Source organism: Pelophylax lessonae (genome assembly GCF_965119305.1).
Source record: "Pelophylax lessonae genome assembly, chromosome: 2".
NCBI classification, from domain to species: Eukaryota; Metazoa; Chordata; class Amphibia; order Anura; family Ranidae; genus Pelophylax; species Pelophylax lessonae.
In genome coordinates, this window is record NC_138769.1 from 492,251,474 (window position 1) to 492,269,494 (window position 18,021).

The following is an 18,021-nucleotide window of genomic DNA, read 5'->3' on the forward strand; positions in this document are numbered from 1 at the left end:
CGTGGACAGGTAAGCAGAAGTCCGGCCAGTCCGGACCCGCTGCCCATAACAATGCGGCCTGAGGGGGCGCCCTCACCCAGTTCTGGGGTGGGGGGACGCTTGCGTGGTTTTCTTCAACCCTGGCTGGCCCGTGTTCGGGACAGGTGGGTTCAGGAAATCGTTCGGTCTGGTTACAAGATCGAGTTTCTCTCTCGGCCGGAGAGCAGATTTTTTCCCTCAAATCTTCAACTGTCTCCGGAGCGTTTGCGGGATCTGCACCTGGCGGTGCGGGACCTGCGGGCTCAGGGAGTGGTGGTCCCGGTGCCTCATCGGGACAGATTTCGGGGGTTCTATTCCAATCTGTTCACTGTGCCCAGGAAGGAGGGCAAGGTGCGTCCAATTCTGGACTTAAAGGCTCTGAACCGCTTTGTGCGGGTTCGCAAGTTCCGCATGGAATCCCTGCGGTCGGTGGTGGCTGCCCTATTTCCAGGGGAATTCATGGCTTCCATCGACTTGAAGGATGCGTACCTTCACATCCCGATTTTCGAGGGTCACCAGAGGTACCTTCGATTCGCCATTGCGGAGGATCATTATCAGTTCGTGGCGTTACCCTTCGGTCTCGCTTCGGCTCCGCGGGTTTTCACCAAGGTGCTTGCACCGGTTCTGGCCTTGTTGAGAACCCAGGGCATCTCTGTCCTGGGTATCTGGACGACATTCTAGTTCGGTCTGCGACCAGCCAGGGTCTGGTGAAGGACCTGTCCGTCACGATGCAGACTCTGCAGGAGTTTGGTTGGACGATAAATTTTCCAAAATCGACGCTGTGTCCGTCGGTTCGTCTTCCCTACCTGGGAATGATTCTGGACTCGGTCCAGGCGAAGGTCTTCCTACCGGACGACAAACTCAGGACTCTTCAGGAGGAGGTCAGGTCCCTCCGGGATGTTCCGTGCGCATCCCTCCGGACGTGCATGCGATGTCTGGGATTGATGGTCTCGACCTTCGAGGCGATTCCCTTCGCCCAGTTTCACACGCGGGGTCTCCAAGCGGAGATCCTGTCCAGGTGGGACGGGCGCCCGCAATCTCTGGATCCCCAGATTTCGTTGAGCCATCGCACCAGAAGGGATCTTCTGTGGTGGCTCCAGTCCCCGGCGGTGTCGGGGGGCAAGTCTTTTCGTCCTCTTTCATGGACGGTGGTCACCACGGATGCCAGCCTGTCGGGCTGGGGTGGTGTTCTGGGCGTTCTGTCCGCCCAGGGAACTTGGTCGGAGGAGGAATCCTCCCTTCCGATCAACATTCTGGAATTGCGAGCGATAAATCTCTGCCTTCGACGTTGGACGGACAGGCTGCAGGGCCGTCCGGTTCGGGTGCAGACGGACAATGCCACGGCGGTGGCCTACATCAACCACCAAGGGGGCACCAGGAGTGCCCGAGCGGCTCGGGAGGTGGCCGACATTCTGTCTTGGGCCGAGACACACGTCCCGGCGATATCGGCGGTTCACATTCCGGGGGTGGAGAACTGGCAGGCGGATTATCTGAGTCGCCAATCCCTGGACCAGGGGGAATGGTCCCTCCACCCGGATGTTTTCCAGATGTTGTGCGTGAAGTGGGGTCTTCCGGAGGTAGACCTGTTCGCGTCTCGTCTGAACACCAAGGTGGAAAGGTTCGTGGCAAGGACGCGCGATCCTCGGGCAGACGCGTCAGACGCGTTGGTAGCTCCGTGGCATCGGTATCGACTGATGTATGCGTTTCCACCGATTCAACTGCTGTCCAGGTTCCTTCGCAGGTTGACCTCGGAACCGCACACGTTGATTCTTGTGGCGCCGAACTGGCCTCGCCAGTCCTGGTACGCAGACCTCGTGAATCTGGCGGTCGGCGCTCCGTGGCGTCTGCCTCTGCGAGAAGATCTCCTGTCTCAAGGACCGATATTCCATCCTGCTTTACAGTCGCTGGCTTTGGCGGCCTGGCTGTTGAAACCGAGGTCCTGAGGGATAGGGGTCTCTCCCCTGAGGTCATTCACACTTTGATCAACGCGAGGAAGTCTTCCTCGGGGAAGGTCTATTACCGTACTTGGAAGGCCTATTTTGCCTGGTGTGAGTCCAGGGGGTATTCCCCTCGCACATACTCGGTGTCTAGGGTGTTGTCCTTCCTTCAAACGGGTGTTGACCAGTGTTTGGCGCTGGCTACGATCAAGGGTCAGATTTCTGCGCTGGCCGTTCTTTTTCAACGTCCTGTGGCATCTAACCCCTTGGTTAGCACTTTTGTTCAGGGGGTGCGGCACTTGGTCCCTCCTAGGAGGGAACCTCTGCCTCCTTGGGACTTGAACCTTGTTCTGTCCGTGTTGCAACGTGCTCCTTTCGAACAGATCAGGAAGATCTCTTTGTCCATGTTGTCCAAGAAGGTCGCCTTTTTGGTGGCGATCACTTCGGCTCGCAGAGTGTCGGAGCTGGCAGCTTTTTCCTGCAGTTCTCCGTATCTGGTCATTCACTTGGATAAGGTGGTCTTGCGACCTAACCCTTTTTTTCTTCCGAAGAGGATTTCGGATTTTCACCTCAATGAGGACATTGTCTTGCCTTCTCTCTGCGCGAAGCCTAAACATCCGAAGGAGGTGGATTTGCATTCCTTGGATGTTGTTCGGGCGCTTAGGGTTTACCTGAAAGCGACTGAATCTTTTCGCAAGTCGGATTCTTTGTTTGTCCTTCCTGAGGGACCTCGGAAGGGCATGGCGGCGTCGGCTTCTACCATCGCCAAATGGATCAGACAGACTGTTGAACAGGCCTATGCTTTGAAGGGGAAAGTTCCTCCTATGCCTGTGAAGGTGCACTCTACCAGATCTCTGAGTACGTCTTGGGCCTGTCGTCATGGGGCTTCTGTGGCCCAGGTGTGTAAGGCGGCGACTTGGTCGACCGTTCACACATTCACAAAATTCTACAAGGTGGATGTTCAGGCATCGGCAGATGCTTCCTTTGGCCGCAAGGTTCTTAGTGCGGCGGTTCCTTAGGGTCCTTTGTTTTGGACCCTTGGCTGTTGGGATATGTTTTTTATCCCTAGGTTATTTGTTTTTTCCTGGGTTGTTGCTCCTGTTGAGCAAGTTTTTTTTCATGCTTCCCAGCTGGTTTCCTTCCTTTGGTAAGGTTCCTTTCTCTGATGTGGAGACTGCGTTGCCTTGGGCGCGGCTGCGTTTCCCACCCCTCATGTTTGCACTGCTTTGGGACGTCCCCATTGTGACGAATATGAAGAGGCGGCGACTGTCGGAGGACGTAAGAGAAAAATGAATTTTTGTAAAATCTTACCTGTAAAATTCCTTTCTCTGAGTCCTCCGACAGTCGCCGCCCCCGCCCCTCTTTTGGGGTTTGGTTATATACTCTACTGCTATTCCACTAAAACTGAGGTATGGATACAGGAAGTAGGAGGGTATTGACTGAGGGGACCACCCCCTGGGGGTGGGATATGTTAAAAGCTTTAATATTGACATATTCTGTTGCCTAGCTACTCCTACGGAGAAAAGGTCAATTACCCCATTGTGACGAATATGAAGAGGCGGCGACTGTCGGAGGACTCAGAGAAAGGAATTTTACAGGTAAGATTTTACAAAAATTCCGTTTTATCAATAAAATATTACTACGAAAGTGCCAATAGTGTAAACGTGACTTAAAAAAAAAATATATATATAATTGTGTTTAGTGACTGTGATGTATTGTTTTCCCACACTTTAAAACTGTGCTCCTCTCCAACCATCATCATGCTCCATCAGGTGTACTCTCACCTACACTGATGTACCTAGGAGATCAAAACAAGTTTTTTTTTTTAAAATATGGCAGGTTTCCCCTGGAGTTTTGCTTGGTATGTGTTTTCAAGGATCCACTCTGAAATACCACCAGTATCTTCGATCCACGCAGGTCAATTGTCATATAAACTCATAAAAAATAAAACCATTTATAGAGCTCACTGGTGTATTTAAGCTTATAAAGAGAGTTGCTCTTACACTTATTAAAAAAAAAAGATACACATGCGCTTCAAGTAGTAAGAGCCAAGATCTATGTGGTGCAGTCCCGTTGTTCCCCTGTCAGTCTAAATTTGGTGATGCTATAAGCCGCATCCTCTTGACTTTCACAAAGGTGGGCTGGATTGATGGTGCATCGCATTAAGAATTCTGAGCAACTGCCCATCACTATAGCAGCTGATAAACCACGAACTTCCCTGACAGTCAGAACATTATCAATGCAGCATCAACATCGCTGTAACCAACTTATTTCTAACTGAATGGATCTCTCTACGTATACTTACCATAAGTATTTGAGCGCAAACTCAAATACTACTAATTTAATACAATTTATACCAACATAAAAACAATCCTATATTTAAAGGGTCCTCACACGCACTAAAAACCTTATTTTCTAAAAAATGTATCCCACATTATACTTAAACACAGATATAATAATGCATTTTTTTATTAAAAATTACAATAATTAAGAACAATTAGAGAAGTTTGAGGAAAAATTGAATAATAAACATTTTTAAATATACAAAAAAAACTCCTAAATCACTTATAGGACACAGGTATAAATAAATTTTTTTTCTTACTGTCCTACAAGGCTGCAGGACCCCTGACCCTCTCTCCAGCCCAGTGCTTATCACATTTGTGTTATAAAGCCACCAGGATTCTCTGCTGTTCAACTGCCTGATAACGTTTCCCCTCCTTCAGTGCCTCTTCACCTTTTCTATACCCCATGTATGTCCTAAAGTGTTTGGAAACACTGATTTAAAAATCCTTTTTCGTATCGTCTACATATTCTCCCATACATCTGGATAACTGTCTGCATGTGTGTCCAACATATTGGTAACCACATTGACATTGGAGCATTCATACTAACCCTTCTGTAGAGCAGGAGACAAAATCTCTTAAAACTTTTTTCCCAATGGCTGTAGCTACAAACTTTTTCTCGTTATAGCTTACTTCTCTGCACAAATGACATCTACCACAAACCTGGTTTGAGAAAAAGAAGGAATCTGAAACTGATTCAACTAATTTATCTCTAAGTGAGGGAGCACTCTTCAGAACTTCAGAAATTTGGGGAGAACCTTAAATATTTTAGTAGTATTTTCCAATGCTTTTTAATATTTTTTTCCATCCTTTTTATGTTGGGCATTATAATTTATCACTATCACTGTTCCAAAGCTGAGATCCAGATTATTCTCCTTAACCTTACCCTCAATAAGGTTTCCCCTCTGTGTTTTTTTACTGTCATAATTTCCCCATAAATCCTCATCATATCCTTTTTGGGTAAACCTACTACTCAAATGATGTGCCTGTTCCAAAAACATCCTCTCTTGTGCAGGTTCTTCTCAGTCTTATAAACTGTCCTCGTGGAATGTTTAATAACCACAAATTAAGATGACCACTATCCTGCAGAATGTATCCATTCCTGTCAGGTTTGAAGAACGTTCTGGCATCAGAGAAACATCCTTGACACAGTGACTAAATCCAAAAACTTGATAGATTTAATATGTTGTTTCCAAAATAACTATTTTCTTCCCATCGTTATGCATCTACATTTTAATAGATTCCAAGGATTAATCGTCTCCTTCCCAGATGACCAGGATGTCATCCATGAATGTACGGTAACATCTGAGCTGCTTCCCTTTGTAACATAAAAATATTTGCCACACTGAGAGTAAATTTGGCTCCCATAGCAATACCAATAACCGGTTTGTAGAACTGTGTGTCATACCAAAAATAGTTGTAATTGAGGCAGAATTCCTAGTATTCAAAAATAAACTTTTTATATTTCCCCTTCATACTGGAGAAGTTGCCCAAGAGAATGACCTAATAGCTTCCACATAATTAGAAAAATATAAAGTGAGTTCAAATTCTCCATCACATTGTAGATCATTTAGAATTTCAATCAGATCCTTGCTATCCTTCAGATACACATCCATCGTTCCTGCTAATGATCTTCATAGAAAATCAATATATTGTTTTGCACAGATACCATCTATTCCATTGACAATGGGCCTCCCTGGGGGGTTTTCCTTATCTGTGTGTTTTTGGAAGGGTAAACAGCCAGATGGAATTAAATATTTCACCTCTTTTTTTTTTTTTTCTTTTAATACCTTTTAGTTTTGTTCCCCTTTTCATCAGCTTCTTTAATTCCTCCTTGGAATATAGTGGATTTTTTCTCAAAATGAAAAGATTTTTCTATCTTCCAACAACCTCCCCATTTCTAAACTCTTAATCCGCCTTCTAACATATTCCAAATCATTCACCATCTTTATCAGGGGGATTAAAAATGGATTTATTCTAATAACTATAATCACCTCCCCCTCTATTCACTTTAAGATTGACCATAAAATATTTCTTAAAGAAGTTGTAGTCAGGAAAGTTTTATTATCTTAATGCATTCTATACATTAAGATAAAAAGCCTTCGGTGTATAGCAGCCCCCCCAGCACCCCTAATACTTACCTGTGCCTACCTGTGCCCCCTCTCTGTCCAGCGATGTCCACGAGTCCCTCAGCTGTCCTGGGACTCTCCCTCCTGATTGGCTGAGATACAGCCATGACGCAATTGGCTCCCGCGGCTGTCAATCAAAGTCAGTGAGACTATCAGGAGAGAGAGGAGCAGGGCCGAACGGCAGCGCCTTGTCTGAATGGACACACGGCAGTGCAGCTTGGCTCGGGAGCCCCCATAGCAAGCTCCTCCACTCGATAGGAGGGAGGGGCCAGGATCAGGAACGAGATACCCAAAAAGAGGATGATCCGGGCTGTTATGTGTGAAACCAACTGAACAGAGCAGGTAAGTATAACATGTCTGTTATTTTTTTAAACAAAAAATGAGACTTTACAATCACTTTAATATTTAAAGTATGGCTATTTTTCTTTACTGTCACAACCTGTTTAACCACATGAGTACCAGCCTGTAATACCCTTTTTTATCTTCCCCAACTCCTGCACACTAGGGGATCTCCGTGTTTTATAACACCTTACAAAACAAAACCATGTTTGAAGTGGGAGGAAGACCTCCATCTATCCTTCTCTGAACACCCAATGGACAATGGTCATTCGTTGTAATTACTCAATGTCCCAATGTATATCACATTGGGGACAAACGCAAAAACTCCTTTTCCGCTGGTACCTGATACCTTACCAACTTTCTTTGTTTTCTAAGACCCAATCTCCCCTCTGTTGGAGAGGATAAGCAACCTCCCCCATACATGTTGGACTTGTAAGTCTCACGATTTACTGGAGAAAAATTTCATCATTTTAGAAATCACAGGGGTCCTGACATAGCCTTATCCTGCCCTAGCTATACTTCATCTAGGTATAGAGAGATTTCCCCACAACCTTAGAACGGTCGTCTTCCACTGGTTAGTGGCTGCTAAATTAGTGATAGCCAGGAATTGCACAAAACATATGGCACCCAACTCTTTTAAAGCTCTAATCATTATACAATTCTTTTACAAAAGAATGTACTCACATAAGAACTCCTCATGTACATTGTTTGATAGTTTGTGGAAACAGTGGATGGATAGCAAATATGGCCTATGTACCTATGTCTTTTGAATCATTACAGTATTTCTTTCTATGCTCTTTTGTTTTGCTTTCTGGACACTTGTGTAGTGCATTCTTTTGTATTAGCCTTTTTTTCAGCATCATGTCCTTACACTTTTGTAACTGTGTTAAAGTTTGTAAAAGTATAAAAAAGGTTAATGAGTTGAAGGATTATAGGGCAAGATAGTATAGATCAGGGGTGTCAAATTAAATTTCATTGTGGGCCGCATCAGCATTATGGGGGTGCTGTGGAGAACTGCAGGATCTTCTAGGAGTGATATGTCTTCTTCTCTTCTGCCAACTACTGTGACAAGGTAGGGTAGAGACAAGGGTGGTGCTGCAGAAGAGGTGCAAAGGCTATATGAAATGGTCTGGCTGGATTTGGCCCGCAGGCCTTGTGTTTGACATGTGGTATAGATGGTTGACTAGCTGAGATGAATGATGAAATATCTTAAGGGGTGCAAGTTCTATCCTTTCTTTTCTGTCTTCGAGCTTGCTGATATGCCAAAAGTGGGGGACTGGAATAAACACTACAGTGTCCCTAAATTGTATGGAATAATTTGTTTTGTTTTGTAATATAGACTTTTTTAACTCATTTGTGATTTTGATTCTTTACTTGATTTCTTTGTACCAAGCCTGATAAATGTTTGGTCGACATTTGGTAGCAAATCTTTTTTGTGGATTCATTGCAGGCATGATAAGACAAGCTGTGTGCTTTCTGTTTAAACCTTGGTTCACACATATGCAGTGCAGGAAATGCAGTGATCCCTGCTTGTTCCCCACACTGCATTGCAATCACACTGTTTGCGCCATCCAATGTAGTTGTCAATAGAAAGTTAATGACACCCCAAACACATTGCAAACACAGTGTAGTTTGCTTGCACTGGTTTGCATGGTACAAAATGGCCATATGATCTGATCTGTCATGGTGCAGTTTCAAAAATTGTGCCTACATTTTGGTGCGATGCGGTGCAATTTGAGCCCACTCAAAATGAATAGACTCAAATCACGCCTCGCTAAATCACATGTCAGCTGCACAGGAATGCGGCACGGTTATAGTGTGAACTGGGGCTAAATCAAGATGATATGAATTATGTTTGTTTTCAGCTACTACCCATCTTCAATGTGTATATGAATTAACCTTGCCCTGTGGCACAGACGTATTAATCAAGCAGTAAAGGTATTGGTTTTCCTCTGACTGAAGTGCAGGCACAGAACACCTTTGTAATCTTTTAACGCATTTTTTTTTCATTTACGTTTTATGTAATTAAACAGTAGATCTGACCCTCTAGATATGTAAATGCATTGTTGTTTTACATTAAACAAGCATATTTCCTTGGTTTATCTGCAGAGGGAATTGTTTTTCATGGGTATCCGTTAAACTGTGCATTTTTCATAGGTAATTTTGGTTGATCCCGCTCAAGATTATGCAGCTGATTATGTGAAGCTCGCTGAATTATTCTACCGCCACAACGTGCCTCTCAGGTATTGTATGGTAACTGGCAAAATTAATCACTTTTCATTGTACAAATTAACTAAGCTCATTACCATATAATGGTTTGCACAATATTGTGAAGTGATCTTTCATAGAAACAGTAAGGCCTCATTCACTCTGGCATTGTCAGTCTGGTGTTTATATGCTCTCAGTACTGGAAGAGGAAGATCGAGGGTGTCTTTGGAAGAATTAACCACTTCAATACCGGGCTGTTTCACCCCCTTCATGTCGAGGCCAATTTTCAGCTCTCACAATATGAATCCCCATTACTCAAGCATCACTGTACCCAAATTACATTTTTATCATTTTTTGAGACCGATATAGCTTTCTTTTAGTGATATTTAATCACCACTGGGTTTTTAACTTTTTTGGTATATAAGCAAAAAAAAATACCAAAAATGTTGAAAAACAAAATCACTTTTCTTCCTCTCTTATTTTGCAAATAAGTAATCTTTCATGATCAATTTAACAACTTCTGTACCAGAAGGATTTGCCCCTTAATGGCCAGGCCATTTTTTGAGATTTGGCACTGTGTTAATTTAACGGACTATTGCGTGGTCGTGCAAGGCTGTACCCAAATAGAATTGATGTAATTTTTTTTCCCCACAAATAGTTTTCTTTTGGTGGTATTTGATCATGCTGTGCGATTTTTATTTTTTGCGCTATAAACAAAAAAAGAGCGTCAATTCAGAAATATATATATATATTTTTTACATTCTGCTATATAACATTCCTCAAAAAAAATGTAAAAAATCACAATTTTTCATCCTTTAAGGCCAATTTGTATTCTGCTAAAAAATGTTGGTAAAAAAATCGCAATAAGCGCATTTTGATTGGTTTGCGCAAAAGTTATCACGTCTACAAACTAGGGGAAAGATTTGTCATTTTTATTTATTTATTTTTTTACTAGTAATAGCGGCAATCTGCAATTTTGGTGGGACCAGTGACATTACAGTATAATATAATAGAATACTAAAAATATGCACTGTTACTGTAATAATGACACTGGCAGGAAAGGGGTTAACCTAGAGGTGATCAAAGGGTTAATTGTGACCCTAGGGGAGTGTTTTCTAACTGTGGGGGGAGGGACTTGTGAAATGACCATAGAGACCTGTGATCCTATATAGAAGGATCACAGGTGCTCTGTGATCATGTCAGAGAGAACAACGGTCAGCTGTGTTTACAACAGCTGACCGTCGTCCTCTTTTAGCGGGGAGCGATCACGGGTTCCCAGGCGGCAATCTCGGCCGATGGCCCCCTTGAATCGGCATCCCTGCTGCCTAGTGGGGGCTGTAGCGTGCCGCCGGCAGCGCGCACTTGCCCCCTGCACCGATTCCGCGAACCGACATACCCATGCGTTGATTAGCGCAGCCGAGCCAACCTGCCGCATTATAGATGCGGTGGGCGGTCGGCAAGCAGTTAAGCTAAATGTATTCTGCTATATTCCCTCGGTAAAAAAATAAAAATAAATAACCCAAATCAGTGTATAATATTTAAAGTAGTCTGTAGGAAAGTTATAGCGCCTACCAAATACAGTATATATCTTTGATAATTGATCGGTCCTGGTGTACTGACTGCCCATCTCATTTCTTGAGGCCCTAAATGCCAGGACAGTACAAATACTCTCCAAACAACCCCCTTTTGGAAAGCAGACAGTCCAATGTATTTAGTAAAAGGGGCATGGTGAGTTTTTTTAAGTTATGTTTTTTTGTTACAATATAAAATGAGAATAAAGAAATTAAATTTTGTTTTTTTTTCCACACAAATTGTTTGTAGTACATATTGTCACTAGAGCAGTACAGCATCATCATATGACTAGTGTGGTGGTATTTAACAAAAAAAAAATGTAAACTTTTTTCTTTTTTACAATTTCCTTTTTACTTACTCTGATTAGAGCAGTGCAGTGTTGCCATGGTGACACTGTACTACCCTGGGGAATTGATCAGGATTTTTTTTTGTGTGATTTTTATGATTGCTTATAACAGTAACGATCATCATTTTTGAATGGAATCCATTAATTCATAGCCATTCATTGTATACTATTGTGATGGCTGTGATTGGCACAGCTATCACATGGTACAGATGGACTGTGATTGGCCTTCTCTGTACCATGTGATCACTGTGACTAATCACAGGGATCATCACAATAGTACTACAGGACGGTCATGTCAGGGTGCCAGGAAACCTGACCACACCAACATAAAGTAAAATAAAGCGATTTATTTTTGCAACAGTAATTGCACAGCAAGAAAGCGGAGCAAAATCAAGAACAGCCAGGGTCAAGTTCGGAAGCGGGTAGTCATCCAAGCCGAGATTGAGTCCAGAAGCGGGTAGTCTGCCGAAACCAGGTCATCGTCTGATGTGGAGTCGTCTGCCGATGCAGAATCCAGAGCCAGGAAGGTCGTCAGCCAAGCCATGTCATGCACGGAGAAACCACAGAGACCAGAGGACTGCTAGCAGTAATGAACCTTCAAGTACAAACGCAAGGGCAAGGTCTGAAAGCCATGAGGTGATGTATATAGTCAGGTGTGCAACATCATCACTGAGAGATGCCCAGGCAGCAGACAAGTGATGATGCAAACAGAGTTTATTAGAGACAGCAGTCTGCACATGTCCAAGATGGTTGCCATCAGGAAAGCAAGGGAAGACCTTGACAGTACCCTCTCCTCAACGGCCCTCCTCCGTGAAGCAAAAAACGGTTTCTGAGGAAAGCGAGCATGGAAAGCGCAGAGAAGGGCGGGAGCATGATCATCGGTGGAGGGAACCCAGGAGCGCTCCTCAGGACCATAACCTTTCCAGTGAACCAGGTATTGAACCTGACCTTGGAACAGATGAGAATCCAAGACGTTGCTAACCTCATACTCCTCATGATTGCCCACAGTAATGGGACGAGGGCGAGGAAGTGAAGTATAGCGATTGCAAACCAGTGGCTTCAAAAGTGACATGTGAAAGACATTGGAGATAGGCATGCCAGGAGGAAAATCAAGGGCATAGGCCACCGGGTTCACCTCGCCGAGGATGCAAAAAGGGCCAACAAAATGAGATGCCAATTTTGGAGTGGGCACCTTGAGGTTGAGATTATGGGCCAACAACCACACCCTCTCTCCGACGAGGTACGAAGGAGCAGATAAACTTCTCAGGTCTGCCTGGAGCTTCTGACGCTGTGCAGAGACCCGTAAAGACTCTTGAATCTTCACCCAAAAGGGACGGAGTGCACAAAGGTGATCATCCACAGCTGGAATGTCCTGTGGCGAGAACGACTCGGGCAACACAGCCGGTTGGAACCCATAATTGGCCATTAATGGAGACATTCCGGAGGAGGAGTTGACAGAGTTCCTGGCAAAGTTTGCCCAGGATAGCAGATCAACCCAGTTGTCCTGATGGTCAGAGATATAGCAGCGGAGAAAATGCTCCAGAGTTTGGTTGGAACTTTCAGCAGCACCATTGGACTGGGGATGGTAGGCTGAGGAGTAGGAGAGTCGAATACCCAATTGAGAGCAAAAGGAGCCCCAGAACCTAGAGACAAACTGACTCCCACGGGTCCGAGAAATTTCTCCTTAGGCAAACCGTACAAGCAAAAAACCTCCCTGGCAAACAGAGGCAAGCTCCTGAGCGGTAGGTAGATACTTAAAAGGAACACAGTGGCACATTTTGGAAAAATGGTCGCCAAACATGAGGATAACCATGTAACCTTGAGACGTGGGAAGTTCCACAATAAAATCCATGGCCAGGTGAGATCAGAGACGCTCCCCATTAGGAATGGGATGCAGTAGGCCCAAGGGAAGATGCCAAGGATATTTGTTCTGGGCACAGACTGAACAAGCAGCCACGTACGCAGCAACATCAGTGCAGAGAGATGGCAACCAGAACAGACAGGAAATAGCCTAGGACATCTGGTTCTTACCAGGATAACCAGCAGTCTTGGAATTGTGGTACGTGTCCAACAGTCTGATGCGCAACCCCTCAGGTACAAAACGTTTGCTAGCAGGTCTCTCAGTGGGAGCAACAGGTTGGGCAGCCAAGATCTAATCTCCAAGAGGAGAGGTTAAGTTGGTGCAGATCTCAGCCAGGATATGATTTGAAGGTAGTACTGGTGTCGGCATGGAGTCCTCCCTGGACAACTCAGAATACTGGCGGGACAAAGCATCAGCTTTAACATTCTTGGAGCTGGGCAAATAGGAGACCACATAGTTAAAACAAGACAAGAATAAGGCCCATATGGCCTGACGAGGTGTGAGCCTCTTGGCCTCCGAGATATACGTCAGAGTCTTATGGTCAGTGAGAATGAGAACTGGAACCACAGAACCTTCGAGCAAGTGTCTCCACTCCTTGAGAATCAGGATAATGGCCAAGAGCTCTCGGTCTCCAATCTCGTAGTTGCATTCAGCTGTAGACAGCTTCCTGGAGTAGAACCCACCAGGAAGTAAGAGTCCATCAGGTGTCCGACGCTGAGACAGAAGGGCCCCTACTCCAGTCTCGGATGCATCCACCTCTAGGACAAAGGGCAAACCAGGATTGGGATGAGACAGAATGGGAGCCGAAGTGAAAGCATACTTGAGGGCCTCGAAAGCTTGGATAGCAGCAGGCGTCAAGCTGTGGGGGTCGCTGCCCTTCTTGATCAGATCTGAGATAGTGGTTGGCAAACCCAAGGAAACTCCGAATGGAATGGAGACCACTAGGGCGAGGCCACTGTAGAACAGCTAAAACTTTTTTTGTGTCCATAGAAAACCCCTCAGCAGAAATGATGTAGCCCATGAAGGCAACCTGAGACAGGTGGAATTCACATTTCCCAAGCTTACAGAAAAGCCCATTCTCACGTAACTGTTGCAGCACCCGTCTGACATCAAGGTAGTGTGATTCAATGGAGTCTGAGTAAATCAAGATGTCGTCCAAATGGGCAACCACGCATTGCTGCAACATATGATGAACTCCTGGAAGACAGCGGGTGCATTGCACAAGCCAAAGGGCATTACTAAATATTCGTAATGACCAGTTCTGGTATTAAACGCGGTCTTCCACTCATCACCCTCCTTGATCCTTACAAGGTTATATGCGGCCCTTAGGTCAAGCTTGGTAAAGACCATTGCACCCTTGAGGCGGTTAAACAATTCAGTAATCAAAGGAATCGGGTACGCATTCTTGACCGTGATGCGATTCAGACCCTTATAATGAATGCAAGGTCTCAACTCACCCCCCCCCTTCTTTACGAAGAAAAATCCGGCACCGATGGAGAAGTGGACTTGCGAATGTGCCCTCGGGCAAGCGCATCCACCACATACTCCTCAATGGCCTTATTCTCTGCAACCGAGAGAGGATAAACCCTGCCACGAGGGGGAATGGCACCAGGTTACAAGTCTATGGCACAATCGTATAGACGATGAAGAGGAAGAGTACCAGCGTGCACTTTGTCAAATACATCTTTATACTCATGATATTCAGTAGACAGTACTGAATCTGAGGCAGTACAAAGTACCTTAACAGGCCCATGGATACAAACAGCGCCACACTGTGGAGACCAAGAGAGGATCTCAATCGACTGCCAATCAAAGGTCAGATTATGCTTCTGAAGCCAAGGGTACCCTAAAAAAGTGTGGGGACAATATAACCTGGAAACAGGCTGACTCCCTGTGAACAGCTCCTATAGCCATGTCAACGGGAACAGTCTCGTAGGTAACCTGTGCCAGTTGCAGGGGTCTGCCATCTATCTCCTCGATGATCAGTGGAGCAACACGGGACTGCAAGGTTATGGAATTAGCAGCAGCAAGCGTACTCTCAAAGTATTTGCCAGCACCGGAGTCTACCAACACCTGGGTAAACACTGAGTCTGCTGCCCAGGAGAGGACAATTGTTTTTAGCGGTTTATCTTTACGGGAAACCGGGACAAGGAAATTACACCTAAGATTTGCCCCCGACAGGATCTTGGGTGCGAGCGTTTCCCGGACGGGTAGGACAAGATTGCAGGAAATGTCCACCAAGGCAGCAATACAAACACCGGCCCTCCCACCTCCTAAAAGCCCGCTCAGCCTTAGAAAGGCGAGTGAACCCTTGCTGCATGGGTTCACAGCCAGACACACCATCCCAAGGAGGCGTGGGAGGTGAGGGAGGAAAGGGTGGGAAAGAAAACGTAGGAGCCAATCTGGTAGAAGGCCTCCGCAGGCGCTCCTTAAACGATGGTCTCTCCCTGAGCCTGGTATCAATCAAAATTAGGAAGGAAATGAGAGCCTCGAGCTCATCGGGGAGATCCTTGGCCACGATCTCGTCCTTCAATGCATTGGAGAGGCGATGAGAGAAGACCGCCACCAGAACCTCATTATTCCAGCCCTCCTCTGTTGCCAGGGTATGAAATTTCATGGCATACTCGGCAAAGGTTCGAATACCCTGTTGAATGGACAGGAGAAGCTTAGCAGCAGAAGCAGAGCGAGCAGGCACATCGAATACCCTATGAAAGGAGGCAACAAAACTCGGGTAATCGAGAATCACGGAATTATCATTCTCCCTTAAGGGATTCGCCCAGGCCAAGGCCTTGTCCGACAGCAACGAGATTAGGAAACCCACCATGGACCTGTCAGAGGGAAACGCCTGAGGAACCATCTCAATATAATGCCCACTTGGTTTAGGAAGCCACGACACTGACTCGGTTCAGCCCCATAGCGCTGAGGGAGGGGGGCTGAACCAGTCATCCCTCTGGGAAGAATCACAAGCATAGGAGCACAAGAAGCAAGGTGTGCTGTGCATGCAAGCAACGTCTGCAACGCCTGAGCGAACTGACCCAAAAGGGGATCTTGTTGATCGAGCCTGGTAACCAGCATGGGAAGCATAGGAGCACCCGCATTGTCAGGATTCATGGCCTTTGCGTACTGTTGGGGTGCCAGGAAACCAGACCACACGAAGATGAAGTAAAATAAAGCAATTTATTTATGCAACAATAATCACACAGCAAGAGAGAGAAGCAAAATCAAGAACAGCAGGGGTCAAGTTCGGAAGCGGGTAGCCATCCAAGCCTGGATCGAGTCCAGGAACAGGTAGTCATCCAAGCTGAGATTGAGTCCAGAAGTGGGTAGTCTGCGGAAACCGGGTCGTCGTCTGATGCGGGGTCGTCTGCCAATGTGGAATCCAGAGCCAGAAAGGTCGTCAGCCAAGCCAAGTCATGCACGGAGAAACCACAGAGACTAGAGGACTGTTAGCAGTTATGCACCATGGAGCACAAACGCAAGGGCACAAACGCAAGGGCAAGGTCTGAAAGCCATCAGGTGATGTGTGTGTGTGTGTGTGTAGATAGATAGATAGTCAGGTGTGCAACATCATCACTGAGCGACGCCCAGGCAGCAGACAAGTGATGATGCAAACAGAGTTTATAAGAGACAGCAGTCTGCACATGTCCAAGATGGTTGCCAACAGGAAGGCAAGGTAAGACCTTGATGGGTCACCACCCGGGTTGCTGCATTTTCCTTCTCAGACATACCTCACCCATTTCCGTAACCTACTTTGTGAATATCCAATAAGGAAATATCCTCGCCTATAATCATGTCAAAAGCACAGGATAACATTTTCTCTGCTAAAAGCCAGCACAACACCCAATATCTCATAGTGATAATGCTTCCCCTGCACTGGCGCAAGACCCAATTTTTACTCCGACAAACTGGAGATTTGGGGGGGTTGAGTGTCCCTGCTTTTATAATACCAATAGTGCAGCAGGGAAGATCCCTGCATCCACATTCCTTATGGAAATGCAGGGAGCCGTGTTTTTTTTATTTTTTTTTTTTATTTAACCTGCTGGTTGAACTAAAAGAAAATCTATGTTTATATGCTTTAGGCAGACTTTTCTGCAACTTTGTCACATTTCTTTGGACAGCTTACTGGTTTGGTACAAGCATCACTTTCCATGGCTCAAAAATGCCAGGCTCCTTCTCTAGCGCCACCATTTCTACCCGAGTTGGATCCCCAGAAAAGGCAGGCCTTAGAATAGAATGAAGAGGACCTGGAGGCAGTGCTAGAGGAGGCCATGGAAGATTTCTCACCTCCCAGGCTTCTATGTATCTGATGTTATGGCTTCACATGCTTGCCAATGATGATATGTTTAATTCTGCACACCAAAACCTCTGCATTGTCTCACACAAATCTCCTCTGTCTCACCATTCCCACCTTTGGAGAAAAAGAGACCTGCTAAAGCTAAAAAGACTTTCCTCGTTGATGAACAAATAGAATGGGCAATTTATGACCACTTTCTAATTCAGAAAAAACTTTCACCTCACCCTGAAAATCATTCCCGAGCTCTATCTAGTGGAAAACCGTTTACAAAAAAGTGGGCTGTTTTGGTGGTATACCCTGCCGTCTCGGCCCTGAACAAACCTCTTTTTGTACCAATTGAAGAGGTTTCCTAATTCAAAGATTCTGCAAAGATTGAAAACACTTTTAAATGTGTTCTTTACACTTACAGACCTGATTTTGCAACCAGCTATTGCTACAGTTTGTCTGTCAAACAGCAGCTAACTGGACAAAGGCAATGAACGACAAACATGATCCAGTATTCAAGGGCTATACTTTAACTGAGCAGTTACAGCAATTACCTTTTTCCTTGCTTTTTGGTGTAGGTGCCCTGGAACAAGTTAGGACACAATTCTCCTGAATGGCTCTGATTTTCACTCACTTGAGCAGAACCTTCTAAAAACTCGAGCATCCAGGTCCCAAGTTATTTAGATGACCTTCTTCTGAAGGACTCCTCTCCCAAGATATCTGCAAACGTCCACAGGACAGTTTGAGTTGTTCAGGCTTTTGGTTGGGTGATCAACTTCCAAAAATCAGCGCCCCAGCCCTCTCTTCACTTGGAATACTTAAATCTAATTCTAGACACAGCAAAGTGAAAGTCTCTTTTCAGAAAAAAATACTGCTCTCTCTCAGAACTCATGCTCGAGACTTTAGAACAAAGAGATATGCCTCTGTGAGATTCTCCGTGAAAGTTCTGGGTCTCATAGTGGCCTATCCCATTTGCCCATTTTTATCCAA

At 45.4% G+C, this 18,021-nt stretch overlaps 1 protein-coding gene across 3 annotated transcripts in view; it reads left to right on the forward strand.

The window, feature by feature from the left end:
- The window catches only part of UGGT2 (UDP-glucose glycoprotein glucosyltransferase 2), a gene marked incomplete at its 5' end in the record, with an annotated part of 753,177 nt that overhangs the window by 289,722 nt on the left and 445,434 nt on the right, over positions 1 to 18,021 (forward strand). For all 3 annotated transcript variants that reach the window (XM_082245311.1, XM_082245312.1, XM_082245313.1), the window contains one exon: positions 8,923 to 9,008. In XM_082245311.1, coding sequence (XP_082101437.1) covers positions 8,923 to 9,008 — 86 coding nt within the window. The remainder of the gene's footprint in view (positions 1 to 8,922; positions 9,009 to 18,021) is intronic.